The sequence below is a fragment of the Melospiza melodia genome, chromosome 27, assembly GCF_035770615.1.
Source record: "Melospiza melodia melodia isolate bMelMel2 chromosome 27, bMelMel2.pri, whole genome shotgun sequence".
Classification (NCBI taxonomy): Eukaryota; Metazoa; Chordata; class Aves; order Passeriformes; family Passerellidae; genus Melospiza; species Melospiza melodia.
Genome location: NC_086220.1, coordinates 7,442,654 through 7,470,527, shown reverse-complemented (window position 1 = coordinate 7,470,527; position 27,874 = coordinate 7,442,654). Strand labels below are relative to the sequence as shown.

Below are 27,874 nucleotides of genomic sequence, written 5' to 3'. Positions count from 1 at the left end.
GCCCGCACGGCGGAGGAGGCCGCGCCGCGCCCCGTCACCGCCCCCGCCGCCATTTCCCGCCCGCGGAGCCGCTCCCCGCCGGAAGGGCTGCGCGCACTGCCGCGCCACGGGCGGAGGAGGAAGTGGCGGAATGGCGCGCGCGACGCCCGCCGGGAGCTGTAGTGCGGCGGAGCCGCCGGGTTGGGGGCGCGCTGTGCCGGCCGGACTACGGCTCCCGGCGGCCCCCGCGGGCGGGCAGAGCGCGCGCGCGGGCCGGAAGTGCGTGAGGCGGAGGCGGAGGGGGCGCCTGGTGCGGAGGGGCCGCGGCGAAGCGGCGCCGGTGAGTGCAGGGGCACCGGGGGGTCCGCGGGGTCCGGCTCCGCCCCGCCCGCCGCCACCGCGAGCTCCCCTCACCCATCCCTCCCCGCCGCGCCCTCCGCAGCCGCCTCGCCCGGCTTCTGCTCGCTCCCCCCTCCCGCCCCTGCTGGGCCTCACCGCGGCGCTGCTCCCCCCCGTTCCCGGTGTCCTGGCCCCGCATGTCCCCGGGCGAGGCTCGTTCGCGGCTCTCGGCACCGCTCTGGCCCTGCCCCAGCGGCGCCTCGTGGTAGGCCTGGGCCCGGGCAGGCCTTGGCGCCTCCTCGCGGCCCCGGGGCCGGTTGGGCCTGCCCGGCCCTTTCCCGGAGCCGCTCGTGGTCCGGCGTGGTTTTCGCAGCCCGTTCCGCTGTCCCATTCCCGGAGATCCTCGTCCTCCGCCCGCGCCTCTGGGCCGCGCCCTTTAGGTTCCCTCCTCCAGAGGTCCCATCCCGGTGTCCGGGGCTCCGCGGGCTGCCGCGGCGCGGGAGGCGCTGCCGGGGCCCGGTACCTGGAGGGAGCCGCGGCCATCGCCCCGTGTCCTGTCCCAGCCGCCGCCGGTGTGCGGCTCCCGGTGCGGCGCTCGGCACCGCCCGCTTCCCGGTGCGCCGGGAGGGATCGGGGTCGCCGCTCTCTCGCTGCCTCCTTTGCGTCCTGCTTGCTCGGGAAGTTTGGCTGAACTTCAGGCGATGTGGCAGAAGAGGCGTTGCGGTGGCTCAGACACACGTGTGAAGCTTGAGTCTTCGTTTTCCGTGTGCTGATAAAGGGTTTTTCTGCTAGTTCGTGGTGTTTTGGGAAAATGAGCGTGGTGGAGGGTTCTAAAAATTCATTTCAAAGCATGCCCAAGGTGATTGTGAGTGTATTTCCTCCTGGATGGGGTTCTGGGTGTTTCTGTGGAGAGTGACGTGGTAAGTGTGGAGTAAGCAGTGCTCCATGGAATCACCAAATCATGGCACGGTTTGGGTTGGAATGGACCATAAAGCTCATCCCGTCCCACCCCCTGCCATGTGCAGGGACACCTACCCTTATCCCAGCCTGGACACTTCCAGGGATCATGGGTGACCTGTGCCAGGGCCTCACCACCCTCCCTAATCTTCACTCCAAACCCACTTTCAGTGTGCAGCCATTCTCTGTGCCCTGCCTTGGGAGGAGCAGCTGAATTTGTGTGTGTGTGGTGTATGCAATACCATCCTCTAAAGACCTGTCAGAGGTGGGGGACTCCTTGATTTTTATGTGTACAGTGATGTGCCAGGTGCTGTGGCACAATAACAGATTTGCTGCTTGAAATGAACAATGTAAAACCATTTGGAACATGTCTGGGTTGTCTGGTAGCTGGCGCTGGAAGAGAAGAGCCTTTATTGCTGCAGCAACAGGGTCACATCAGCAAATGGACATTTTCAGGCTGCTTTTCCTGAGAGTATCATTAAATCATCCAGCTCCTCTCTGGAAGGACTCCTGGGAATTCCCTCTCACGGGGAACGAGGGCAGATGCTGTGTCAGTGCTGATGGTGTGGGACATTTCGGGGGGGCTTTGCTGTGCCCTTGGTGGGTGCTGGGCTGGGAGAGCTGCTCCCAGGGATTGGGTGTCACAGCCTTGGCTCCACTCACTCCAAAGGTGTTTCAGAGCTTTGGCTCCCAAAGGAGAGACAGTGTAGGCACGGAAAGCAAGTGCTGGGACACAGCAGTGTCTTCTAGAGTGTCTGTGGTTGTTCTGTGTCCTGGAAGTTCACAGGTGCCCAGCAGGGAGTGATGAAATGCCTGGCTTTGTGACCTTTGTGATGGGTTGCACAATCTCACAGCAGATGAGAGGACAAAACAGCACAGTTAGTGTAGAGAGCTTTTGCAAATGTATGTTTTTGTGTCATAGGATCCTCCGGAGGGTCTAGGGCCCTGTGATTTTTGTCTGACATTTCTCAGCTCATCCTCCCTTTGCTGAGAACTTTGCAGGAACGGGGAGGGCGAGTAAGAACTTGATTTGAGCCCTCTCCTGCAATGTCCTTAGGCAGCTGAAGGCCGGGAATGCTGCTCCTGAGGCAGCGCTGCAGTGGATGGGCCTTGGTGTCTGCTCCACACAAGTGATTTGGAAATGCTGCAGTCTGGTCACAGGGGGTTGCAGAGTTCTGGGCTCCTGTCTGTGGGATGAGGGAGGTGCAGGGCTGCCCCTTACCTCATTTTCACATCGTTTTTTGTCCAGAGATCCAAAGAGGAAACCTTTTACCTGTCAGGTTATTGCAAAGGGTGGTCAGGCATTGGCAGGGAGGGGCTGCCCAGGGAGGTTTGGAGTCCCCATCCCTGGAAGTGTCCAAGGAACACCTGGATGTGACACTCAGTGAGTGACAAGGTGGAGATCAGTCACAGGCTGGACTTGATGATCTTGGGGGTTTTTTTCCAACCTAAATGAATCTGTAAAGAGATTTACTGGCTGTAAAGAGCAGTGGTGCTCTGGCTGCAGCCACGTGTTCCCCCAGCCTTGTTAGCAGCAGCAGGTGGAGCAGCCATGGATCCCTGCCCCTGTTATTTGTCTGCCTCTGTCTCTGCTGGGTTATACCCTGCTGACTTCCTGCTGTTTTCCATCCTTCCCAATTCCCTGCCTCTCTGTCAGTTGTGTCTCTGGAAGACAATTCTGCAGTCAGTGCCTCAGCAATGCTGTCTGGGAAGAGGCTTCCATGGACACTGGGGTTTGGGCCAGCCAAGTGCCCCGACCTCCACTTCCAGTTCTTTTTCATGGAAGTAAAGCTTTGTCATGTGCATTGTAAAAAAAAATACACAAAAAAAAAGGATATTCTGCTGATGGGGTTATGATAATATAATTTAGCTGTCTGCTGCTTTTTCCAGCTGATTTAAGTCAGGAAGTGTGTAAAGTATTAAAGAAAATGATCATTTGGGGCAGGCCAGGCATGTGGGCTCACATGAGGTGCAGGAAAGCTGGTGAACACTTTCAGATATTGGTGTTGCTATTAGAAAACAAAAATGTAATGGTTATAAAACACCAACACAGAGTAAGTGACAATCCATGCACATCAGCAGATCTAAATTTAGTTTACCTGTTCCCACTTTCTCTGTTGTCAAAAAAAATGTTGCTTTGGGAGGCCCAGAGAGTGCTGAGCTGGGCTGGATAAGCCTGAGGATGCTTTTCATTGTAAGGCCATGATGTTCCCAGGTTGTATCCCTGGAGGAATAGAGTGGTTTTGCAGAAGTTTGAGTATTTTTCAGCTCACTTGGCTTTGTCTTTGTGGAAGGACAGTTTGTCGTGTTGGAACTCCTTAATTGTTTGAGCAGCCACGGAGCCCTTGAACTTTCTCTCCGTTTCTGGAAAAGTTTACAGTATCCTGAGCTGTGCCAGGGCAGGGATGTGGGGTTTGGGTCGTGTGGCTTCCTCAGAATTGTGACAGTACAGGGAGTTCTTGGGTGAGGCAGGAATTGCAGGATATTTAGCCACATAGTTCAGGCCATGGAAGAGAAAGGAGGGATGGTGGCAGTTACAGCAGCTGATGGTGCCAGGCTGTGTGGCATTGGTGCCAGTGCCCCCTGAGCTGTTCATGGACGCGGTGGTGCCTGTGCTGGACAGGCCTGGTAACAAAGCTTAAACTGCTCTGTGAGATTCTGTAGTGAGTCCCAGGATGAGGAAGTTAAATTTGGCCCTAACAGCTCCTCAGGTCTTTGTTCCTGCTGGTGCCAGCTCAGATCATGCCTGGAAGGAGCCGGTGCCATTTTGTTTCTGGGTGCCAGGCTGGGTGTGTGGGTCTGGAGTCTGCTACCCTAAAGGAAACATCCTTCCCCTCCTGACACAGAAACTGTGTTAGGAGAGCCTCAGCGTTGAGGGAGTCACTGCTGGGAGCTTGGAGAAGTGAAGAGTTCCTGCTTAATTTAGCTTTATCATGTCAGGGCTATGAATAGTGAAATCACGGGATCACATTTCATGCCAGCTGGGAATGGTGTTTGTGCTGCCTCCCTCCATGGTAACCGGAAGCTGCCGGGCCTTAAAAAAAAAAAAAAGTGAAGCTAATGGCACACAGAGATGGCAGCTGGCTGCTCTGGGGGTCGTTTCCTACCCAAGGAGGGGTTTTCTGTCCGTGCCCTTGCTCCTGTCACACCTTGTGCCTCTGTGGTGTGTGAGTGCAGCCTGTGCACAGCCCTGCTCGCGGCTCCAGCGATCCCTCAGCAATGCCCTGCTCACAATTTCACCCCCACACTCGTCACCCGGCCATTTTTAGCCTGCCATGATTTACGGGGTGAGGTGGGTGTGCAAAGCCAGAGAGCCCCTGCTGGGAGTGCAGGGTGAGGAGCTGGCTGGGCTGGGCACTGCTCCTGCCTTTGGCTGGGTGAAAGCGGGGCCAGGAGCCCTCCAGGAGTGGCTGCTCTGGAGTGTGGGAGCACTGGAGGTGATGGGGCTGTGGGGTGTCAGGCTGGAGTTCAGCCCTCCAGGCACTGAGGCTGAGCATTAATGATGTTAACTAACTAACCTGTGCCTTAACACGGGGCTGGACATGTGATACCAGGTGGCATGGTGTACACGGTAATTTACACCTGAAATAATGACAGGAATTGCTCCTGTGGGGCTGTGGGTGAGGTTGGGTTCCTGAGTTAAGACCTGTGTATGCACTGTCTGATCAGATGAGGTTATTTTGGTGGCCTTCTTTTACTGGGAAACAGTGCTGAGATGAATGGCTGAAATCAGAATCCTTTCCTGTGCTGCTGAAATAAAAGGATTTGCCAGTGTCTGGTTTGGTTTAAATTTGATTTTCCTTTTTTTTACTTAGGTCAATCACTTCTAAAGAAGCAGTGTTTAGAAGCAGATTTGATGGGACACTTGTACAAGGTATGTGAACACAGCATGGAAAATTTTTCAAATAAGTGTTCAAATAATTGTTCATGTAAACTTATTCCATATGTGCAGGATTCCTCTGGACAGGCATTTCTGTTTTGAAGTCTGTCAGAGTGTAGGGATGGCCTGGTCTGGTGCATTGTCCTTACAATAATACCACAATTAAAAAAAAATAAAGAACTTCAAATGTTATACCAGGTCATGGAAATCCCTGAGGTAGTGGGATTCCCATTAAGATAGAGATAAATGAAGTGCTGGCTTGAGAATGTGAGTAGTTTTTCTCTTTTCAGCTTATAAATGACATTTGCTGGAGTTTGTATTTTCATAGGTTAAATGTGTGGAGAGTTGTAACTTCTCAGGAGATTTTTTGGCTGTAACTATACTGTGTATTGCAGAAGAAATTCCAAAGATCCCACAATCAAACAGTTTTGCTGTTACTTGCTGTTTATTTGGAAGCAGAACTTCCACGTTTTTCAGCGTGGCTCCAGCTGGCAAACACCTGAGGGGATGGAAATGTCCTGGAGGGTGCAGTTCATCCTCCCTTTGCTGAGAACTCACTTAGACACGAATTTGAATTCTTTCAGTTAACTGATTTGTGAACAGTTTTCTTAAGGGGAGTAAATTGGATCATTATTTGCTTCTTGTGGGGGTTGTAGAACCCCAGGCATGGATTCCCAGCCCCCCAGCATCCAAAGCTGCTCAGAGCAGCAGGGCTGTGCTGTGACAAAGCCATCAATTTGGGGAAAATCCTGAATCTTTCTGCTTTTCCCAAGCTCTGTAAATTTGGACAGAAAAAGCTGATGAAATAGATTTTTCCTTTTTTAAAAAAAATTGTGGATATTTTCTTCTGTGTTTAACAGAAATTCCAGCCACCCAACTTCTGTAACAAAAACACCCAGATTTCTAATCAGCTTTTTCTTGGATTGTTTCCTTGAGCTCCCTGTCACTAAACTGTCTGAATAACAACATCTGACTTTTTAAGCTCAAACATTTGTAAAACAGGGTCTCTCAAATAGCCAGTTTCAAAAAGTCACTGATTGGGGTTTGTAGCTGGTCAAATTAATTGATTAATTGGAAATGGGATTGTTCAGCACTACAATCTGTAGAATCAGTTCTTTCCACAAGAACCTGTAAATACTCTTCAACCATTCCATAAAAACTGCTTCTAATTATCTGAACCCAGGGCTGGAGCTCAGGGTTAAACTTCTTTAGGGATTTGTTTCATGGTGTGAAACCCCAAATGTGCTTGAAGGAAGATCTTAATTTTGAAAACACGTAGACCAGAGAGAAATTAAAACTGCTGCTGACAAATTTGTGTTTCTTTTGCTGTGGCAGAATAATTTTGGATGTTTAACTCATGTTAGAGTAGAACACTCTGTTTTGTGGTTAGGTTTTTGGTAATTTTTTTTCAGCAGTGTTGTCTGGGACATTTTTTTGCTGAGGAGGTCTGTAGATGTAGTTGTAGCTTTGGTTAATGTGTGTTATCAATCTTCTGAAAACACATTGGTATTGAATCTGGGAAGAGAAATCATTCTGCTTTTTGTTCCCCCAATGAAATTTTATTATAATTAACATTTTAATTTGCTCCTCCCTGCCTGGCTGTAGGAACTGTGTTCTACCCTTCCCCTCAAGGTTTCCATTGATATCAAGAACATATTTAAAGCATCTTCCACCAAAAATTAGCTAGAAAAGGAAGAATCCAGTAGCAAGTGAGGTTTTAAGAGTTGGGTTCTGAACTAACAAAGATGAGTCTGCTCTCTGCACTTGCTGCTGCACTTCAGGGACATGGAGAGAGCTGCAACTCTTTATAAGCTTATTTTTGCAGGGATTGTTGTTGCCTCATTATACAGAGCACACTTTGTAAGGTATTTTGTGGGATTATTAGTTTTTTTCAGAATGAACTAATCTTGTTTGGGTTTTGGGGCTTGGGATTAGGAATTGTAGAGCTGGCAGAAGGAGAATTAATTTTTTTTTCTTTCCTGGTAATGAGGGGTGTTGAGCAAATGAAGGAGCAGTTCAGCTGTTCCTCCTGAGCTGAATGTCTGTGCTGGTGACACCAAATGGATGCCAAGAGGCTCGGGCAGAAATGTGCTCTCTAATGAGGTGCCACCTCATTTGCTTTGGGCCTCACAGCAAAATAAATCACAACAGCTTCACTCAAATGCTGGCCAGCAAAAAGCAAATTTTTGTTTTCCTCCAGCACTTCCAGAGAGCTTCCTACAAATGCTTTTACAAAACATTTAATATTTATGAGCTGAGTGTTTGCAAACACCGTGTGATAAACGGAAACCACTGTAATGAATTTCCCCATACTGCTTGTGTCTGAGGCGTGTGCACAAGCCATGTCACTTGTTTCCAGGTGTTTTGGGGTGTATGCTCAGATGTGAGCACAAACAGCTGCCCTGGCAGGGAGGTGCATGCTGCATTCCCTGTCCAGGCTGGCCAGCTGTGGTGCAGGATGCTGCCTGACACCTGGGGGTGGAGTGGGCTCAGCTGCAGTGTGCCAGCTGGCTGCCCTGGGCAGGGCTGGAATCCCAGCCCCTGCTGCCTGGAAGACCTCGAACAAAGGAGTGGAGGATGGAAAGAGTCACAAAGTAACACAGGCCAGTTGGAAGCAGGGAGCAGATTCCTGGAAAAAGGCTTTTTGACAACCAGCAATGTTCTCAGTTTGACCCATGACTTGGCCCATGGAAATGTTCTTTGCAGTGTTCTGGAATAAGAAACTCCTGAGCTATGATTTCCACTTCAGCAGAGAGCATTGAGCACGTTTCCCAATTTCCTTTCACTATCTGGAAGAAGGGTTTGCTACTCCTGCCTGTTGTGTCTTGACTTGGTTACTTTTTCTGTAGTAGTGCTCTAAACACAAGAATATTATTTTTCTCCAAAGGAGAATGCAGGTTTTGCTCTGGATGACACCTCTGTGTGTGGGATTGTAGCAAACCACTGGTAACAATGATATTTGGGAAATAAACAAAAAACCCAGAGCCCAAGGGTCACAAAGAAATAATGGGTATGACAAACTCTTTCTGCCACTGTGAAAGGCTGGAAGTCAAAGATGTTTGTAAGATATAAGCTGAGATTTCTTTTTGTGGACATTTAGACTGATGGACAAGACAACAGTAAAAATAATAAAAAAAGGTCTTTGGCATGTTGTTCTTTATATTTAAAAATCACTAAACTTTGCAGCACCACCTTTCCTCTTGGGTGAGAACAGGACTTAATCACCAGTTCACAGAAAGGTTTCAAGGCTACTTGAAAACTGTACTTTTTCAGTGAAGTAAGGACAAGAAATTAATACCTTTAAATAACTCTGTTTTATGGCTGAACACAGAGTAAGTGACATTCTTGCTGTTAGCTCAGAGGTTTAATAACATGGAGTAATTTCTGAGGTTGTGTTTACTGTTGTTTTCTCTTCTAAAACCTCCACCCCTCCAGCAGTGCATGGAAGGATTCTGAAATGTAACTGTAGACCTGTCAGAAAAGCTCCCAGTGGACTGGTGGCTCCCTTGGATGACGGCGATATGCTGATGGATGAATTGTCAGGAAAAGAATTGTTTCTGTTGGCTTGTGGATTCCTTTAACAATATGGCAAAATCCTTAGTCCTGAGCCCAGTAAGACCATTCAAATGGGCTGAGAGAAATGACTCCAGCACGGCTGTACAGGTGCACTGACAGATGTGTGTCACAGCAGGTGGGATGGGGCAGGGGAGGTGGAGCAAAGAAAGAAGAAGATTTAAAATTTTGGAAGCGTCAACGATCATTTTGAAACCTACATTTTCCAAAAAAGTCCATGAAAAAATTCCTGGTCAGCTGTGGTGTGCGTGTTCCCTGAAACACTGGGGATCTGATGAGCAGGGCAGCCAGTTCACCTCTGGTGGCAGCACAGGAGTGCATGTACAAAGGTGTATTTTCTTCTCATTTCAGGTTTTCTTCTTGATTTCATAATTGACAGAGCTGAGACGGTGAGATCTGACAGAAGGGTGCAAGGTGTGAGCCTGCTCAAGCAGGTAGGCACAGCAAATAAAATGTTCACAAGAGGTAAAACTGCCTGTCTTGGGATTTGTAGTAGACTTCTTATATCTCTTCTCTTCTGGGCATGCTGCAGGTTAGACTGATGGTAAAATTCTGCTTTCATTGTTGTTGTGCAAAAAATATGGAGCAGGTTTAGAAGAAAAAAAATCAGCCTTGGGTCTTGGAATGTTTGGACTTGTCTTCCCAAGTAACTGCAAAATATAAGGGTAAAGTAGAACAATTTAGTGAAAAATTCCTGGGTATCCTATAAAAAGTAGTACCTACTTTTGTTTTTTTAATGCTGTATTGATTCATCTCTGGATTTATGCCCTGGTGATTTTTGGGAGAAGAGCACTGCTTCCCCCATGTACCATAACTGGCCAGATAATTAAATGTCCCACTGATCTAAGTGTTAAATCCCATATTGTGCCTTGTGCCCTCCTCCAGCATCTCCAGGAGCTCCATGGGCAGGGGAAGATGGAAATGGGACCTCAGCAGCTGCTGCTATTCTCAGAGATTGTCTTTGCTTCACTTACAGGCACCTCTTAATTTAAAAACCATAACTGGCCAGATTATTAAATGTCCCACTGATCTAAGTGTAAAATCCCATTTTGTGCCATGTGCCCTCCTCCAGCTTTGTCCTTTGCTTGAGCATTGCAGTGATTTCCATCAGTGGCATTAAAAGTTTTCCTTAACAATTGTGAGCATTTAAATTCCAAAGCTGTGGAAGCTCATGGAAGGGCCCAGCTGTGAGGGACTCTCAATGGTGACCTTTTTTTCATTGCTGCAGAGTGGAGCAGAGTTGTGCTTCTCTTTTGGGCTCTGTCAGGAGGTAAAACATTAACTTTCCTGCCACTGTTTCCTGACAATAGTTTGCCTTCTGGGCAAAGTCCATCGTGGTGCTTTAGTGGGAGCATTTGCTCCTCTATTGTTTCCATCAGTGGTCTGCTGGATTGCCCAGAGGGTTTGGGAATGGAGAAAGCAAAGTTTGCTCTATGCAATGTGGTTTTATGACAGATGAACAAGCTGTCAGGTGTCTGTTTCCCAGGGGATGGTGCCTTACCAGAGCTTCTAAACTCAGCACACAGATGACATCCAAAACCAGGGTGTTTTTGGATGGGACACTACACTCGTTGGGAAGATCTGCTGGACAGCTTAGAACGGGTCCTGCAGAGGAAACAAACCAAAAAAACAAAAGTTGAGAATCCCTGGCAGTGCTTCCAGCAGGACATGCCTTCCAGATGAGTGTAGCCAGGCTTGCCTGCTGGGAGAGGAGATGTGCAGCAGCAGCCTTGTCCCTTCCCAGGTGCAGGAGGAGCTGCTCTTTGGGGGGTTCTGTAGCTGGGCAGATTAAGGATGAGTCCCCATAGCACTGTGCAAATGCTTCTGCTTGCAGTCCCTGCTCAGGACACTCTGCATCCCCAGGAGCTCTGTGGGCCGGGGAAAATGGAAATGGGAGGTCAGCAGCCACTGCTATTCTCAGAGCTTTTCTTTGCTTCACTCACCTCTTTATTTTAAAAAATATAAAATCCTTTTTATAAGAATAGATGCTTTCAGAGCAGGTTATCTTGCTGAACATATTTTATCTGAGTCAGTCATTCTTAAAACTAAATGTATCCCAGTAAGTTTACAACTGCAGTTAACTCAGCGGAGCTGATGTGACTCCAGTGTGCAGTTTGTTTAACCTTTTAAGTGCTGCTGGAGCATAGCAACTCTGTTTCTATCCTAGTAGGAGTTAGTTCATATGTTAGGAATGAATCAACTTCAAAATGTTGGCAGAGATAAAGAATCCAGGACGTGAGCGTTTGGCACACGTTGCACACACCAGGGTGGTTTGGCTGGGAAGTGCTGTAGATCAAAGTGAAAGGCAAAAACTATTAAGCAGATCAAAGTGGTAATTTAAAAATCTATTTTGGGGTCTTCTTGGGATTTCCTGAGAGTTGGTGCCACATCTTCTGTATCTTGCAGTAGTTCCTGTTACCATTTCTTTCTTCTCCTCTTCCATGTTTTGGTTTCCAGTGCTCAGCGTTGGATTGTTGTGAGCAACAGAGTAGGAAGTGTTGCAGGAAGTGGTTCAACAGACATATTCAGTGAATTAAGAGGAAATACTTAAAAATTATCCTTTCACACATTTTTTTTCTCTGAAACATCGCCAAGCACAAGAACAAACTTCAGTTCTCAGTAGCAATATCTTTTGATTTTCATTCCTGGGGCAACAGGGAATAAAACAACATCTATTGTTTCCTAACAGAACAGGAACATCAATTTTATTATTTTTCCTGTGTGCTTTCTGATGTGGAATATATTCAGATAATTCAGTTGAATTGATCTAACATCTTTAGTGTAGTTAGAGGGAAGAACAGGAGCATGAAAAATGATTTTTTAGAATAAAAGCCAACTTCCCATTTCTAGAAAGTCCCAGCTCTGATGATGAACCCCCATCTACTCTCCCAGCAGCTGCTCCTGTCCCAGGCATTGTGTTTTTCCTAGAAGTGCCCTGGCAGAAGTTGAAGCCTTTAGTAACCATATATGTAATTTTGGAGAGCCTCTGGAAGTGGAGGCATTGCAAGTCAGTCCTCTGGAATTTCCTTAAAATGGGTATAACAGCAGCAGCCACACTTGATCAGTTGTGTTTATGTACCTGAATGTCTCTATTTTTAAACAGTGGGTAAAAAAAAGATGAAGTTTGTGCTAACACAGTTCCTTTTTATTTCTGGCTCTTTTTCATTAGTCATTGTAGGTGGAAAGTTTGTTGATAATTTATTGAATTAATGCAAATTTTGCTCGTTGGTAAAGGAGAACAGATCAGGGAGGGTGTAGTTGAAAGATTTGTGTGGTCAGACTATTCCCTGATTCATCATCTAAGGAACTTTCTAACCTTTACCTGGATACATGCCTGAAAATAGCCCAGGTAATTCATAATTACAGCTATTTTGAGTCATTTAGTGCTACAGTGTAATCTGTTTGGAAGGACATCTGATTTATTTTGGCTGCAGCAGAACTCCTGGCTGGGTGATCCACACTGGTGACTGATCACAGCAGCTGCAGGAACTGCACCAGCAGAGAGGACAGGACTGAGCCTGAGCAGAGCTGTGCAAATAGGGTCACATTCCTGTGGGCTGGAGTATCAACTCTTTTTTGATTGCCTCTGAAAGTTTAGATAAAAGTTTATGGGGTGGGGTTTTTGATGGTAAGCTTTTTTCTTTCTTCCCTGTCCTTTAAAGCAGTGGCAGCTGGCTGCACAGACAGGGATGTGGCTGCAATTACATGGAATTTTCACCTCCATGGGCTAGTTTGCCTCTAGAGGTGTCCTTGCCTCAGCCAGCACTGTGGCCCTGCCTCTTCCCAGGTTTGCATTAACTTGGTGCTTTCAACTATCACACTCTCATTTGTGATTACTCTGGGTTCAGAACCTTTTATTCTTTTTGCAGTTTTCCTCTTTGGACTGAAATAAACCTTCTATTCTGAGCCCAGCACCATTCATCTGTTCCTAGCAGGCACTTCAAACATTCCTATTTCCAGCCTTATCAAGGTCCACGTGCCTGGAGTCTGTCAGCCTGCCAGGTGCTGCCTGTCCTCTCCTATCAACCACATGCTTCATTTCTCAAATACTTGTATGTCCCTGTTTCCCTCAGGTGCACTGACAGGTGCCTGCAGAGATGTCTAAAACGAACAAATCCAAGTCTGGCTCGCGCTCCTCGCGCTCGAGGTCGGGCTCGAGGTCCCGCTCCCGTTCCTTCTCCAAGTCCCGCTCCCGGTCCCGCTCCATCTCACGCTCCAGGAAACGCAGACTGAGGTGAGTGTGCACCCAGAGGGTGCCTGTCCTGGGTTAGGGCAAATTTGGGAGAGAATCTCCAAAGGGGCCCCTCCAGAAAGCAAACCCACACGGCCCCTCCCCACAACTGGTTTGGGAAGGATTCCTTGGAGAGAAGTGGAAAGAAGCTGTTTATTGAACAGGCACAGCACCCCCAGCACACAGAATGAACAATAGCAGGTGACACCACTCTGTCACCGCTCTGACAAAGATGACAAATTCAGAAAGTCTCTCTTGGGGATGGTCTCTCTGTTCTCAGTCCCTCCTGTGTGGGGGCAGCTGCTGCAGCCACAAGGTGCAAACTCTCGGTGTTCCCAGGTCCCAGCCCAGAGCAGGTTCGAGTAGGTCCAAAAAAGGGAAAGGAGAAACAGCCCAGGGAAAATTTGGACTGCTTAGCTAAACTAACTAATGAACACGAGCAAAAAGTGAGAGCAAAGCAGGAACAAAGCAGAAGCAAGAGCAAAGTGAAAAGCAAAGCAGAAAGCAGAAGCAGCACCATGTACTGCCCTGTCTCTGTGTCCCACCAGCTGTGGGAGAGTGGCTGAAAGCAAAACCAAAACAAATCATTCGCTCTGCAGAGCCAGTGTGGAAGGCACAGAACATGATATCCAGCATGAACAGAACACACAAATGGGGATACAAGCATCATAATGTCACCCTAGGACAGTGCAACAGGGCTTTTCCTCCCTTGCAGGTGGTTTCTCACTTAGCTCCTTTCCAGGGAAAGACTCTGATGAGATCCCAGGACAGATAGTGTGTTGTGTGTCAGGCTGCTTCCTGCCAACCTGTGCTGTTGGGGTGTTTCAGTCGCTTAGGAGAATAAATTGTGAATAAATAAATAAATAGGAGAGTAAGATGTTTGTCAACACACTCAAGATCTTTCTTTTGAGACTTTGGCTTTTTTAAGGAGGCTTTAATGTAATGGATCCCAGACTGGAGGGGTCTTTGTAGATGTCATCATGTGTGTTTCTGCTCCAGAAAAGTGAATTCAAGCAAATTTTAAAATCAATTTTAGACACTGATGTGAAAGGTGTCACAGACATCTTTTATGAAAAATCCTTTCTTTAGGATTTTTTCTCCTGAGAAGCTGAGAGGCCTCAAGAACAAAATATAAACAATGATTATCTGCTGCTGTGGAATGCAACAGGTGCAGCTGTGATTGGTCTCATGTGGTTGTTTCTAATTAATGGCCAATCACAGTCAGCTGGTTCAGACTCTCTGTCCCAGCCACAAACCTTAGTTATCATTCTTTCTTTTTCTATTCTTAGCCAGCCTTCTGATGAAATCCTTTCTTCTATTCTTTTAGCATAGTTTTAATATAATATATAATAAAATAATAAATCAGCCTTCTGAAACTCAGAGTCAGATCCTCATCTCTTCCCTCATCCAAGAACCCCTGTGAACACGGTCACAAAAGGTGGGAACAATTCTTGATATATTCTTGCTCCTCCCCTTGGCATGCAGGAGCCAGGTAACAAGGAAGATCCTCCTGGAGGAACAAAGTGAATAAAAAATAATTTTGCTGCAGTTAATTTTAAGAAATTATTAATATGTGTAATAGTTGCTCCTGTCTCCCTGAATTGCTTCTGAGCAGGCCAGTTACAGGCTTGTGTCTTCCCTGGATGTTGTTTTTTTCCTTTTCTCTTGGCTAAGCATTCTGCATCTGGCAAAGCCATTCCAGTTGGAGGGGGTGTAATGGTGTTCTCCTGCCTTTTCACTCATATGAATAACACGTACTCTGAAAATCCTCTGGGCTGTGAACCACATGCAAGTGTTACCAGTTAGAGATTTTACAAGTACAGAAGCTCTAATGAATGTACAGTTGGAGAAAGAAGGACATGACAAAACTAAATTAGAGGCGGAGACTTGAGTCCAACCGAGCCCTTTGCAGAAGGAAGCTGGAATGCTGGAGGATCCTTGCTCATTTGGGAATATCTCCTAGCAGTGAAGGAGCTTTGGCAGTTGAGAAAAAGGCACCTTGTGCAAACATGATTGTTTCCTCTGTGCTGCTGCTGAAGCTACTTCTGCCTTATAAATAATTCCTTTTTTTAAAAAAACCAAAAGGAGTCTGAATGGAGGGGGTCAGCCCAGCCCAGCCCCTCTGCCTGGCCTTGGGATGTGCTCCAAGGTAGGTCTGGTGGGATCTCAGCATAAAAGGCCATGCTGTGTACTTCAGGATGCACCACAAATTGTTTTATTCTTCTTTTGGTAGGTTTCTGTTTCTCCTAAGTTACAGTGCTGTGTTGGAGTCTGCCTAATATGTTCTGCTTTCTTTATGACTTCTCACTTCTTGTAAATGCTGGGAGCCCTGGAGCAGTGCAGTGCCTACACTTCTGGGGGCTGGCAGAGTTGGGGCAATTATCACTTCTGGTGCTTCTTTTACTGCATAACTTTTACGGTATTTTTCTAAAAAGATTTCTGGTAAATAGTCTGCAACTTTTGGAGTGAAATCTTCCTGCTGCAGTCTCTGTAAATCACTAGAACAGATTTTGGAAGCGTTGTACAACAGGTCCTTGTTGATAATTGATCACAGATGCAGCATTGTCTGAAAATTGAGCGTCTCTGTTCCTCATGCCTTGGACTAGAACTTCTTATAACTGGTTCTTGCCTCCTGCCTCTCTTGCTTTTCCTTCTGGCTGCTGTTGTTTGAATGAAGAAGTGCCTCAGATAAGTTTTTTGGATGGAAAAATCTGTTAAAATGGTCGTTAAGCTGTTTGTTAGCAATGATTGGAGTATGAATAAGAGTTTCCTGCTAAACTGTGACCTGTTTGGTAGGAGGAAGAAATGAAAATGGAAGTAAAGTTCATCTCTGACTGCACATGTGTGCTAACTGTTTAGGAATTCCAACAGCAGGTTGTTCTCCTTTGGTTCTGGGGGTTTGGGGTGTGAGAGGTGAGGAGCAGCACTGAGATCTGTGTGAGGAAGTTCATGTCCATTGGAGTACGACCAATGTGTGTGTCAGAGCCAGAAAGGGCTGTGGAAACCATTCCAATTAATGTTATTTACTAAAATTCCATTTGGAAAAATCTTTCTTCTATTTCAACTTCCCAGTTTGGCCAGTCCTTCCTGTAGCCACAGCGGGACCTTTAAACAGTTACACAACCACAGCAATTTAACGGGAGAAGCTGCTGGGACAGTTAGTCACTGGAGTCTGCATTTTTTCCAGGGTTTGTGCATTCCAGGATTCTGGTTTTGTGGATGTGGGCAGGGACGTCCACAGCGGCACCTGGTGGTGCCTGGCAGAGGTATCCCAGAGCTGTCCCTGCCCCGGAATTCCACGGGTTGGAGCCATAGGATGGGGCCACAGGATGGAGTCATGGTGTCAGGGGATGGAGCCATGGGATGGAACCACAGGATGGTGCCATGGGATGCACCTCTGAGAGCTTAAACCCATAGAGCAGCGTGCCCTTCACCCCACTGCTGCCCTGCTGCTATTGGGGTGTAGCCATTTATTGAACTTGCCTGCCTAAAAAGTGAGGTTTCATCTGGATTGTTGGAATTTTAAAGTGCATCTGAAGTTGGGACAAGAGAAGGAGATTTGGGGTCTGCTGCAATAACAGTAGCATGGTTTATATAACATATACTTCTTTGTGGGTGAGGTATAACCATGACCTTGAGCTGTAAAGGGCTGGATGATTGAGATCTGTCACTTTTTCTGAAGCTGGATAGCAGCCATTTTCATCCCAGCAAAATAGAGAGCAACATTGCTTATCATGGTGTCTGCAGTGATCCTGAAATCAAATATTTGACAGTATCACAGGAACAAGTTATTTCCACTGCAATTTGTTCACAGCAAAGTGTAATACCTCAATCAGATAAGGGTAAACCAAAGGATTTTCTTTTAAAAGCTGAGAAATGAGTTTTTTGAAGTCTTTTTAAAATATGTCTTCAAATAAAAAGTTGTGACAGAAGAACAAACTCCAAAAATAAATTATGAAAAGAAACTATAACATAAAATATTTGTATAATTCTTTTTTTTTTTTTTTTATCAGTTCTAGGTCTCGTTCAAGATCCTATTCTCCATCTCACAACAGAGAAAGGAACCACCCACGAGTGTATCAGAACCGAGATTTCAGAGGCCATAACAGAGGCTACCGGAGGCCGTATTATTTCCGTGGGCGGAACCGAGGGTTTTACCCCTGGGGCCAGTACAACCGAGGAGGATACGGCAATTACAGATCCAACTGGCAAAACTACCGCCAGGCCTACAGCCCTCGCAGGGGGAGGTCGCGCTCCCGCTCGCCCAAGAGGAGATCTCCTTCCCCAAGGTCCAGGAGCCATTCCAGGAATTCTGATAAATCGTCTTCAGACCGCTCAAGGAGGTCTTCCTCTTCCCGCTCGTCCTCCAATCATAGTCGGGTTGAGTCTTCCAAGCGTAAATCTGGAAAGGAGAAGAAATCATCCTCCAAGGATGCCCGGGCGTCGCAGGCCGCGGGAGATAACCAAGGAGACGAGTCTAAGGAGCAGCAGTTTTCAGGAGCGGGGGCTCAAGACGCCAAAGCATCCGAGGGATCAAAAGCGTGGCAAGATGTCAGCAGCTATGGCACGGGCTCCACGTCCCGGGGCTCGGTGTCGGAGCTGAGCCCCCGCGAGCGCAGCCCTGCCCTCAAGAGCCCGCTGCAGTCGGTGGTGGTGCGGCGGCGCTCGCCCCGGCCCAGCCCCGTGCAGAAGCCGAGCCCGCCGCGCTCCAGCCCGTCCCCGATGGGCTCTGCCGCCCAGAGCGGCTCCAGCTCCTTCCAGGGGGGCTCCCACCAGAGCCCCTTCGAGCACGGCTCGGCGGGGATGAGCCCCAGCAGAAAGAGCCCGGTGTGCAAAAGCCCCACACCCGTCAGCTCGCTGTATGGTGCCGCTCCGAAGGAGGAGGGCACGGCTCCCGGGGGAGGAGCCTTCTCCAAGAGGCAAGTGATGTGTTTTGTGGTGCTGGGTTATTTTGTTGGGTTGCTTTTGAGGAGCCAGCTGCACGTGTGGATGCTCCATGAGCAGGGCAAGAGGCTGAGGCAGGCTCCAGCTACAAGCTGTGCCAGTATACTGCCAGCTCTGGGCCTAGTCCTTTCTGAATTATGAAGAAAACACAGCCCAGAGTTGTAGGAAGTTGGAATTGGTTTTCCAACTTGGATACTTCTAAAGATTGTATATATTCCCTGCAAAAATGTTCATAGCCCATGAACATTTGAAGTGGAGATTGCCCAAGGAGGTTTCTTGGCAGCTGGAAGCTCACATTTCCCAGTTATGTATGTGTTGGTTATAGACATTTTTAGTGTTGCCTTCTGGAATTGTTAGGTACTGTAAATTAGAAGAAATTAATTAAATCCTACTGCATATCCTGCTGCAAGCAGCCTGGGGCAGGTGCAGCTGCAGTGCTCATGCCTTTGTGTGTGGGTAGGATGAGAAACTAAAGCACCAAATACATCTCTAAAATGAAGACAGCCTTCCATGCAGAAGGCATCTGCTTCCATCATTCTCTAGATTAATGCACTGCAGATTGTGCCCAAAGGAGACACTTTATTTTAAAAGATACAGCACCATTCACAAGTGCTTTCAAGTCTTTATTGTTTTAAAAGATGGTTTGAGCTGATTCTATATAAAGGATGTTTGAAATTTAAAAAGGGAGAAACTCCTGTGACTCTTTATTTGGGCTTTCCAAAGCATGGAGCGGGTGTCCTTGGGCTTTCCTGCTGTCCCACAGAGCCAGGGTTTTGATTTGTGAATGCTTTAAATCTGTTCAGATGCTATAAACCAGCTGAATTGTTCTCAACAGAAGTGTTTTATCTCTCCCAGCAGCATATTCTCCTCTGTTAACCTGTTTGCTTTTATTTGTGTTTGCAGTCTGTCATGAAATATTTAGCTTACCTATGAAACTTGCATCCCAAATTTGAAGTAGCTTTTGAGGCTTTTATTTCCAGTGTGTTGTTAAAAGCAGAACAGTCCAATTTGAAAGGTTTGATGTGTTGTTCTCCTGAACCAGGTTTGTAAGTAAATAAACAGAGTGGGTAAGATGTTCCTCTTTTCCTTCCAATGCATCTGTGGGTCAGCTGGGTTTGATTTGTCCTTGAGCCTCATTCCATCAGTTCTGCATATCCATCTCCTTGTACATTTGCTGAATTTAGTGAGAACAAAAGTCTGAGTAATCTGCTTGACATTTTAATTATTTTAGGGCCTAGAGGCAGCTTTCAGTACATGCATAACTTGGTGTTCTCTGAAGTTTTGACTCTTTGAACTGAAGAATTGACCTCGTTGAGCTCTAATAAGAAACCTCCTGTAATGTCTCTTTATGATCAGGTATCTGGAAGAGCAGAAGACAGAGAATGGGAAAGACAAAGACCAGAAAGTAACAAATGCTGAGAAAGAAAAAAGTAAAGAAAAAGGGAATTTCTCTGAGTTGGGATCAACAGATGGAAAGGCAAAATCTGACTCATATGGATCGAAAGCTGACTCGGAGAAGGGATACCGCGGCAGCCAGTCGCCCAAGCGCTACAAGTTCAGGGATGACTTTGACAAGCTCAAGGTCCCAGAGTTCCACAAGGAAGGTCATTATGGGAAAGATGAAACAGATGAGCAGGACAAGAAAGACAAGGCAAAGGGCCGGAAAGATTCGGAATTTGATGATGAGCCCAAATTTATGTCTAAAGTCGTAGCGACTTCAAGTAAAAGTCAAGAGGAGGATAGGTCAGGAAAATGGGAAGGTGTGGTGTTCCTGCCACCTGGGAAAGAGAAGCAAAGGAAGCCTGATGAAATGGAGGAGGAAAGCTATTCTGAAAGATCCAAAAAAGAAGACAGATCGGGATCCAAGAGAAATGAATCTGGTCACAGAGGTTTTGTACCTGAAAAGAATTTTAGAGTGACCACTTACAAGTCAAGCCAGGAAAAAAGCTCTTCCCCTCCACCAAGGAAGGCATCTGAGGTGAAGGAGAAGCCAGGCACCAAAGTAGAGGGGCTAACTCCTGGCAAATCCTCCTTTTCCATTACTCGTGAGGCCCAGGTCAATATTCGAATGGATTCCTTCGATGAGGATCTTGCACGGTAAGGATCTGCCAGCTGTTGAGCAGTCTCAGTAGTGATGTTTTTTCCTGTTTTTCTTCCTGAGATCCCCATGTGCTTGCCAACTGTGAGGGAGGCTGAGCAATATTGCATCACAGTTTGTGGTTTGGGAGCTAGAGATTAACTTTTTCCTGACTGTTGCTGTGTAAGATTAGTTTGGGATGCACCAGGCTCTGGGAAGAGCCCCAGATGGAGTCAGGTACTCAGTGGCTTCTGGCTGAGGGAAGCTGAGTTGTGCAGGGGAGCTACTGTGCTGCTTAAATCCATTTGATTCTCTGCCATATGTTTTACTACTCTTATTCTCCATGCAGCATTAGAATAGTGACCTGAATTAATCACAGTAACCTGGAGCAGTGTGTTTAGGGATGTTTAAAGGAGTTTTTGAGTACTCGTGGGTGCCTCCCTGATAACAACATAAACCATCAGTGACCTCCCAGCTCCTGAAGAATTAACACCTTAAATTCCTCTCCTTCACCCCATTTTTTTTTTGTTTCATGAGCTCTTCTTTTTGCAGTCCCAGTGGCATATTGGCCCAGGAGAGGAAGCTGTGCAGGGATCTGGTGCACAGCAACAAGAAGGAGCAGGAATTCCGCTCCATTTTCCATCACATCCAGTCGGCTCAGTCGCAGCGCAGCCCTTCTGAACTGTTTGCTCAGCACATAGTGACTATAGTCCATCATGTAAGAGGTGAGTCAGGAGTCTGTGTGTCCTTGGGGAAGGTTCACTCCTGCCTTGCCCTGATCAGTGGGGTTTGTGCACTCAAAATGCCTGCAGTTGTTGTCCAGCAGATATTCCAGAGATGAGAGGAGCAGCACGATCACAATCATCTTTATTTACATAAATACTCCTCTGCACAGGCAGAAGCTGTTCTTGTTATTGCCTGAGAAATATTCAGAGTCTGAGACTTAGAATTTTGTGTTCTGATGAGTTTGTGACTCACTTGAAGGAATTGTGTTCATTTCACTGAAACACCAAAAATTGAAACTGCAGTTTGTCAGCAGTATTAGAGCTCATCCCCACGGTGCTTCACTGACCTGCACCTGGGTTTTCACAGGCTGTGGGATGGGTGGGCTTTGTCTTTTTACAAAACTGGCACTAATATTTTGGTATTGTTTGTTCCAACCCCTGACAGAGCATCACTTTGGGTCTTCAGCTATGACGCTGAACGAACGCTTTACCAAATATCTAAAGAAAGGAATGGAACAAGATGCAGCTAAAAACAAAAAGAGCCCTGAAATCCACAGGTTGGTGCCATTGGACACTGTCTTAACATTGCAGAAGTATTCCAGATTTCATTTCTTAAACTCTGGAATGATTCCAGAATAATTCAAGTGTATAACTAGCTTCACCCAAAAAAACCCACAAAAAGGAAAAATATAGGGGGAGTTTTAAATACGTTTGGAAATACTGGTCTGCTTTAAAGGACATTTGATCTAAAATCTTCAGGTTCTTCTTATGAGCAAGGTTATATCTATGTTGGTTTTTCTTTTCCTTTAGGAGGATAGATATATCTCCCAGTACTTTTAGAAAACATGGATTCTCTCAAGAGGAATCGAAAAGCTCCAGAGATCCTGGCTTCAAGGTGAACTGTTACTCTGATTAGTTTAATTCAACAAAATGAGTGCATTGGGCATGAACTTAACAGTGATGTTTTTGTTTAAATTACTCTCTACTTAAGTTTGTGTTTTTCTTTTAAGGATGGGCATAATTCTAAAAATGAACTACAAAGGGTTAATTTTTATTAAAAATGTATCAACAACCTTTGTGAAGTGGTTAGACTATGGTAAATGACCCCAAAGTCAATTGAGGTGAGCTTGAGAAAAAAGAGAGGATTTTTGGAACAAGTGCCCATGATGAGAGAAGAGACTTTTTGTGATATTTTTCTGCTTGTAAGTATGATTAACTCCATTGTTACGTGCAATTTTGCCAACCATGTTTTCAAAGACATGCATGTCAAAAAGAGGAAAGTAAAACTAAATGCTGAGCTAAAGCAGATACACTATTAAGCAGTTGATAAATTTTGTTCTAACAACTGACTGTGCCATTTCTGTTGATTGCTGTTACTTTAACATTCAGCACTTGTCTTAGATCCAGAGCATTTGGGATTGAGTGTTTTAGCTTTGCTGAGTAGATGAATGTTAAGCCATTGCACTCACTGTAAACAATCATAAAAAAGGCTTAACGTAAAATGTTTGAGATTTTAACCTTTGTTTATTCACCTTCATACATATTTACATTGAAGAGATTTTAACCAGTCCTGCTGAAACCTTACTTGTTTCATATTTGTTTTCGATTTTTTCCAAACACACTTGTGGCTTGACATGGACGATGGTGAGATGGATTTGATGGGCCTGAACTCTGAGCATCAGCTTGGCAGAGTGTGTTATAAACGTGGTTTCCAAACAGCTCGCCAGCCTTCCGTGAAACAGACGTGCCCTCCCAAACCCAAATAGGTGTTTGCTGTGCCACATAAGGGAGCTGCTGCTGATTTTGTCACTTATCTGTCATCCATCGTGTTGGGAGCAGTTTTATTCTCAGAGTAGAAATTAAAGCTCTTTGCCTGGGGAAAGTAGAAGAGCAAAATACCAAAACAAAATGCCTGCTTTCACTCCTGCGTTATTTGACATATTTATTTAAACAAAAAAGTGGTTAGAAACTCATGTAAGTAAAAATTTAACAGCTAGAGAATTACTAATCCTTTTGTATTTAATTGAAGGCGATTAATTTGATGTATGTTGCATATCAAGTTGTACAGTTCCCAGGATGAGTGTTGTGTAAATGCAGTAGCAATGGCTGAGGCTGGGTGTTGGTACCAACGTGCTGTAAGGCTTCCTGCTGCCCAGTTTTGTCAAACCACAGCCACTGTCACTTAGGGCAGACAGCAGAATCTCACCCAGGTGCCACAGGGCTCAAACGAGGAGCAGAGACAACAACTGCTCCTTTCCCAAAGAAACTCCCAATCCCTTCTTGAAGTACCAATTTAAATACAGCTCAAAGCAAGCACTGCCAGGTGTCTTTTATGTTTGTTTTTAATTAGCAATGTAAATTTAGTTTTAATTTTTCATGCAGCTGGTGGGTTTTTGCTCTGTGAGACACCAGCTTGCTTTGGCAGACTTGGCAGGACTGTGGGAGACGCACAGAGTGTGTCTGTGGGACTTTGTGGCACCTGTCACACGGTGCCCTCCAGCCCAGGGGAAGGAGCTGAAGGTGGCATCTGCACCCAGTAAATCTTCCTGACAGACATAGTAATGCCTCCCTATCCATGGGAAGTTGGCCTTCTCCCAGACCCCTTGGATGCTGCCTTTCACTGGCCTCCTCCTGCCCCTTGGATCACTAATCTTGGGTAGCTCCAAGCAGCAAAGAGCTTTTGCTTCTCCCAGAGCATCACTTTTAGACCTGGGATTAAAATCCCTCTGGCTCCTGCCCAGGTGAGACTGTCAGCAGGACCTCAGGTGCACCCATGGGCTGTCAGAGAGCTCTGCCACACTGTCCTTGTGGTCCATAAACAGCTGGATAGAATCCCTGAATTGTTCACATCCTTGCTGGCTGTGGTGTACAGTAAATGTCAGCTCCCATGTCTCCCTCCCCTCTACCAGACTGTTTATTTTAATGCTGTTTAAAGAAGAGATTAAAAGTTTAAAAATCAGTGATTTTAAGTGTAGGAAAATTGAATTCTGACAAAGACAGACTTACTTTAATAGTGCATTATTTGACATCTTAAAGTGGAATATTCATTAGTGCTCAGTTAAACTCCAGTTCTCCAGAAGTCTGTGCAGTCAGTAAAGCAAAGTAAATGGTGCTGAGCTGGGGCACTGCAGACCTTGTGTTCAACTCTGCCCTCCCTCTCCTCTGCGTTTGTAGGCTGAAGGGAAATATAAGGACGACCCTGTTGATCTGCGCCTTGATATTGAACGCCGTAAAAAACATAAGGAAAGAGATCTTAAACGCGATAAATCCAGGGAGTCGGTGGACTCGAGAGATTCAAGTCACTCGAGGGAAAGATCAACTGAGAAAACGGAGAAAAGTCACAAAGGCTCAAAGAAAAAGTATGTAGGAAACCCAGTAGCCATTTGCTTGTGCCTCTCGTGTCTCTGCTGCTCAGGTTGGAGACGACACCGTGTACAACAGTTGTGCACACAGTTGTGCCCCTGTGACATAACTCCTCCAGTGGCCTGAGCTACCCCTCTGCGTGTGGTCTCGCTATCATTGTATCTCTCAGAAACACTAAATAATTGTAAAAGGTAGATGGGAAAGCTCCATGTGTCAGGATGGGTGAGTCACTTTTCCTTCTTGTTCCTGTTGTGTCAAGAGAGAAACAGCCATGTTAAAATGACTTGGCTTTGATGTTCATTTAATCCTTTTCTATTAGCTTAATTTTCCATTTGACTAAAACTCCATGTATGCATGCTAAGTTGAGAGCAGATGGTGTAAACACCTTAGGAAGGAGCAACAGGTTCCTTCAGGAGAGGTCTTGGGCCCTGTGTTAAAGCCTGAGCTCTTACTATGGCTTTTCCTCTTGTAGTAGGAAAAGGAGAGCCATGGCATTGATAAGGGAGTGATAAAGAAGTGGTTTTGTATCTGATGGGTCACAGCTGAGTGCCTAATGCTGTTGTGTCCCACTCCCTCCGTTCCCATCACTGGAACAGGAAACACCGACGGGTGCGGGAGAGATCCAGGTCCAGCTCGTCGTCATCGTGGTCCTCTCACTCAGTGAAAGCAGAGGAGTATCCCGAGGAGACTGAGGAGAGGGAGGAGAGCTCCACAGGCTTTGACAAGTCCCGCCTTGGGACTAAGGAATTCTCTGGTCCAAATGAGAGAGGAAGAGCAAGAGGAACCTTTGTAAGTGTTCTCCACCTGTGCCCTGAGGGTTGACTCCCAAAGTGGGCAGAAGTGACTGTTGTGTGTTGCTCTCAGTTAAAGCTGCCCTGGAGGAGAAGCCCTCAGGGTGATGAGCCCCAGTGGAATCACTCCAGGTTTAGAGCATCAGCCAGGCTGCTGGGGATGTGCTGTGGGCAGCAAACTCCAGCAGAACAAAGCCTGGAAGCTTCTGTGCATTAGTGATGCTGAGCAGCCCGATGGGCACACACTGTGCTTCCACTGGGGTTTGGCCACACTCATGTGTGCAGTCCGTGTGCAGAGGGGTCTCACCTGCTTGGGGTTGCCCTGGAAATTCCCCCAGGTGATCTTCATGTAGCTGTGATGTGCTGTGTGATCAGATGAACTAAAACCCAAAATCTTGAGTGCAGGAGGTGATGTGGCCATGCTAAAGCTGTCTTCTTGCTTTAGTGATGGGTTTTAGAGGTGTTTTGGATGGGATGTTGGGTATCTTGGGAGCCCTGGAAGCTGGCTGGGGTGGGAGGATTCTGCCTCTGCAGCTGTTCTATTTTTCTCCTCTGTGTTTGTGTTGCAGCAATTCAGAGCTCGAGGGAGAGGATGGGGCAGAGGCAACTTTTCAGGCAACAACAACAGCAACAGCGGCGGCAACAACGACTTCCAGAAGCGCAGCAGAGAGGAGGAGTGGGACCCTGAGTACACACCTAAGAGCAAGAAATACTACTTGGTACGTACCTGGGTGCTGAGACACCCGTGTGCTCCAGGTGTGTCCGGGCTCAGGTGCTTTAGAGCCAAAAGCACCCGCTGTCACTGACACAGCAGGTAAGGCTCCGGGTGACGCGTCATGGGCAGCTGCCGGCTCCTGCCTAAGGAGAGCTCGTTCCTGCTCCCTGTAGAGTGGTTCCCGTTAAGTGGAGCCCCGAGGGCGGTCGCAGAGGCGCGGTGCAGGGCGGTGCCAGCCTGTCTCACCTGCTCTCCTTGGCTTCCCGTGCAGCACGACGACCGCGAGGGCGAGGGCACGGACAAGTGGGTGAACAGGGGCCGCGGCCGTGGCGCCTTCCCCCGGGGAAGAGGCCGCTTCATGTTCCGCAAGTCCAGCACCAGCCCCAAGTGGGCTCATGACAAGTTCAGTGGGGAAGAGGGAGAAATCGAAGACGACGAAAGCGGAATGGAGAACCGGGAGGAGAAGGACGCCCTGCAGACGACGGCCGAGTAGCCGCGGGGCCCGCGCGGTGCTGGGAGCCCCGGCGGGAGGGGAGGGGTCAGGCTGGTGCTGGGGTGTCAGGGTGATCCCCACGTGCTGAGCAGAGCCCTGGAGAGCAGCTCGGAAACCATCCCGACGTTGTTTAACTGCATTTCCAGAGTTCAGCCTCCCCAAGCACGGACTGGGACTGATCCATCATTTACGCTCGGATCCGCTCCTGGAGTTTCTCTTCCCAAAGACTTCTCTTCCCTTCTGGACTGGATACGGTCAAGCGCTGGGTGAGACCCCAGATTTTCCCTTCTCTGTGACCTTATGGATGGTCGGTTATTTTTTGGTAACAGGCTTTGAGGACGATGTGGTTTTAGTTTGTGCCCACCTGACCTCACCTGTCCTGACATTTTGTTTCTCTTTTATAATTTGACCCAGTGATAGTCGGGGTTCACTCGCCCGCTCAAATTTTCCTCCCCTATTGTGTATTCAATTTTCTAAATTCTGCTTATTTTAGGCCTTTACATACGTAGTAGCATCAATTCAGAGATAATTTTGGAAACTATTTTTGGTTCTTATAAATAAGAAAATAATGAAGCATGTGAGTAAACATCTAAATGTTCATTTGTTGGGACCAAACTGCTATGACCTTTTTTTTTTTTTTTTTTTTTAACTTTTTTTAATGTAACAGTTGAGTTTAGGGCCTTTTAAAAATTATTGTTTTCCTTTTATGTTGGAAGTTAACAAAATTAGCATGGTTTAAAAGAGAAAAAAATCTACACCCTACTTCTGGCCACTGTTTGTGTTCACTATTAGGCCTGGTGTGTGCTGGACCCCAAACTGCTTTGTAGCATTTGTGTCTCCTCCCTGCAGCTGGTTGTGACCTGAGTGCCCTTTCCAAGGTGACACAGTTTTCTAAGGAACTTCCGAATTCTTCTTGGGGAAAAATATAAATGGAGATGAGAATTTTTCAATATTTTTTATTAATCTTTTTATAAAACCAAAAAGCAGATTCCTCCTGAGCTGGGGTTGAGGACGGCCCTTAGGATGCATTTCTTTTTATCTTCTACTTTATTCTGGAGCAGTTTGTGAGGGTTCCCGGCCAGGTCTGAGCCTGGGCGGGGAGGCACAGCCGTGCCCGTGCTCCCCCTGTCCCTCTCCCCAGGATTGCTGTGCTGTTCCCCACACACCAGCTAGAGTTTGGTTTGTTTTGACCTGAACAGTTCCTGTTTAGCAAAGCCCCGAAGTTTGTTTATGCAAATAAAATACAATAAAATAAGTCGTAGGTGTAACTCTGCTTGGTTTGTGTCCTGAGTTGCTGGGTGGGAGCCTGAAAGGACCAAGGAGCAACAGGGGAGCAACTCCCTGTTGGGTTTTATGCACTAATAGATAATTCAGCTGCTGTTTTGGCAGCCTGGGGACAGTGGTGATACAGCCTGGCCAGCAGGGGTTGTGTCACCGTGCACAGGAGCAGCTCCATCCTTCCACCAGGAGCTCTCATGGGCTGGGCAGCTGCAGCCCCGTGTGCTGCCCTGCCTGTGCCCAGCAGCAGCTGCTTCTCCATCCCAAGGGAGAGCTCAGCTTTGCTGGCTGCTGTGGGTAACGGTGTTGGCCAAGAGCTGTTGGGGCAGTGCTGGTGGTGCTTCCCTTCACTCTCAGCCTGGAGCCAGCCTGAGGAAATGAGTGCCCAGTGTCCCCAGCTCCTTGGCCTGAGTGGCCACACCTGGGAGTGCAATGGAACCTCCGTTCTGCCATCCTTCTCTGCCCTATGGTTGATTCCCAGCCCTCTCCCTGCCCCCAGCTTGCTATTGCTGGGTCCAACGAGTTTGGC

The 27,874-nt window shown here is 47.0% G+C and overlaps 1 protein-coding gene across 2 annotated transcripts; it reads left to right on the top strand.

Annotated features, from left to right (window-relative positions):
• The first annotated feature begins 248 nt into the window (after positions 1–248).
• THRAP3 (thyroid hormone receptor associated protein 3) lies at positions 249–27,335 on the top strand. 2 transcript variants are annotated; one of them, XM_063177525.1, is made up of 13 exons: positions 249–319; positions 5,091–5,149; positions 9,080–9,162; positions 12,802–12,962; positions 16,973–17,878; positions 19,260–20,000; positions 20,533–20,705; positions 21,151–21,262; positions 21,516–21,600; positions 23,880–24,064; positions 24,665–24,857; positions 25,429–25,578; positions 25,846–27,335. In XM_063177525.1, exons 4-13 carry the CDS (start codon positions 12,826–12,828, stop codon positions 26,065–26,067), a joined length of 2,904 nt encoding a protein of 967 aa, XP_063033595.1. In that variant the 5' UTR covers positions 249–319; positions 5,091–5,149; positions 9,080–9,162; positions 12,802–12,825; the 3' UTR covers positions 26,068–27,335. The 2 variants fall into 2 exon arrangements, with proteins under 2 accessions (XP_063033595.1, XP_063033596.1); XM_063177526.1 differs by lacking the exon at positions 249–319 and adding an exon at positions 4,620–4,712.
• Positions 27,336–27,874: the final 539 nt, after the last annotated feature.

Coding starts and splice junctions, on each gene's coding strand:
- THRAP3 (XM_063177525.1), top strand. CDS start 12,826: ATGTCTAAAACGAACAAATCCAAGTCTGGCTCGCGCTCCTCGCGCTCG. Junction 20,706..21,150: donor TATAGTCCATCATGTAAGAG/GTGAGTCAGGAG, acceptor AACCCCTGACAG/AGCATCACTTTGGGTCTTCA. Junction 24,858..25,428: donor GAAGAGCAAGAGGAACCTTT/GTAAGTGTTCTC, acceptor TTTGTGTTGCAG/CAATTCAGAGCTCGAGGGAG.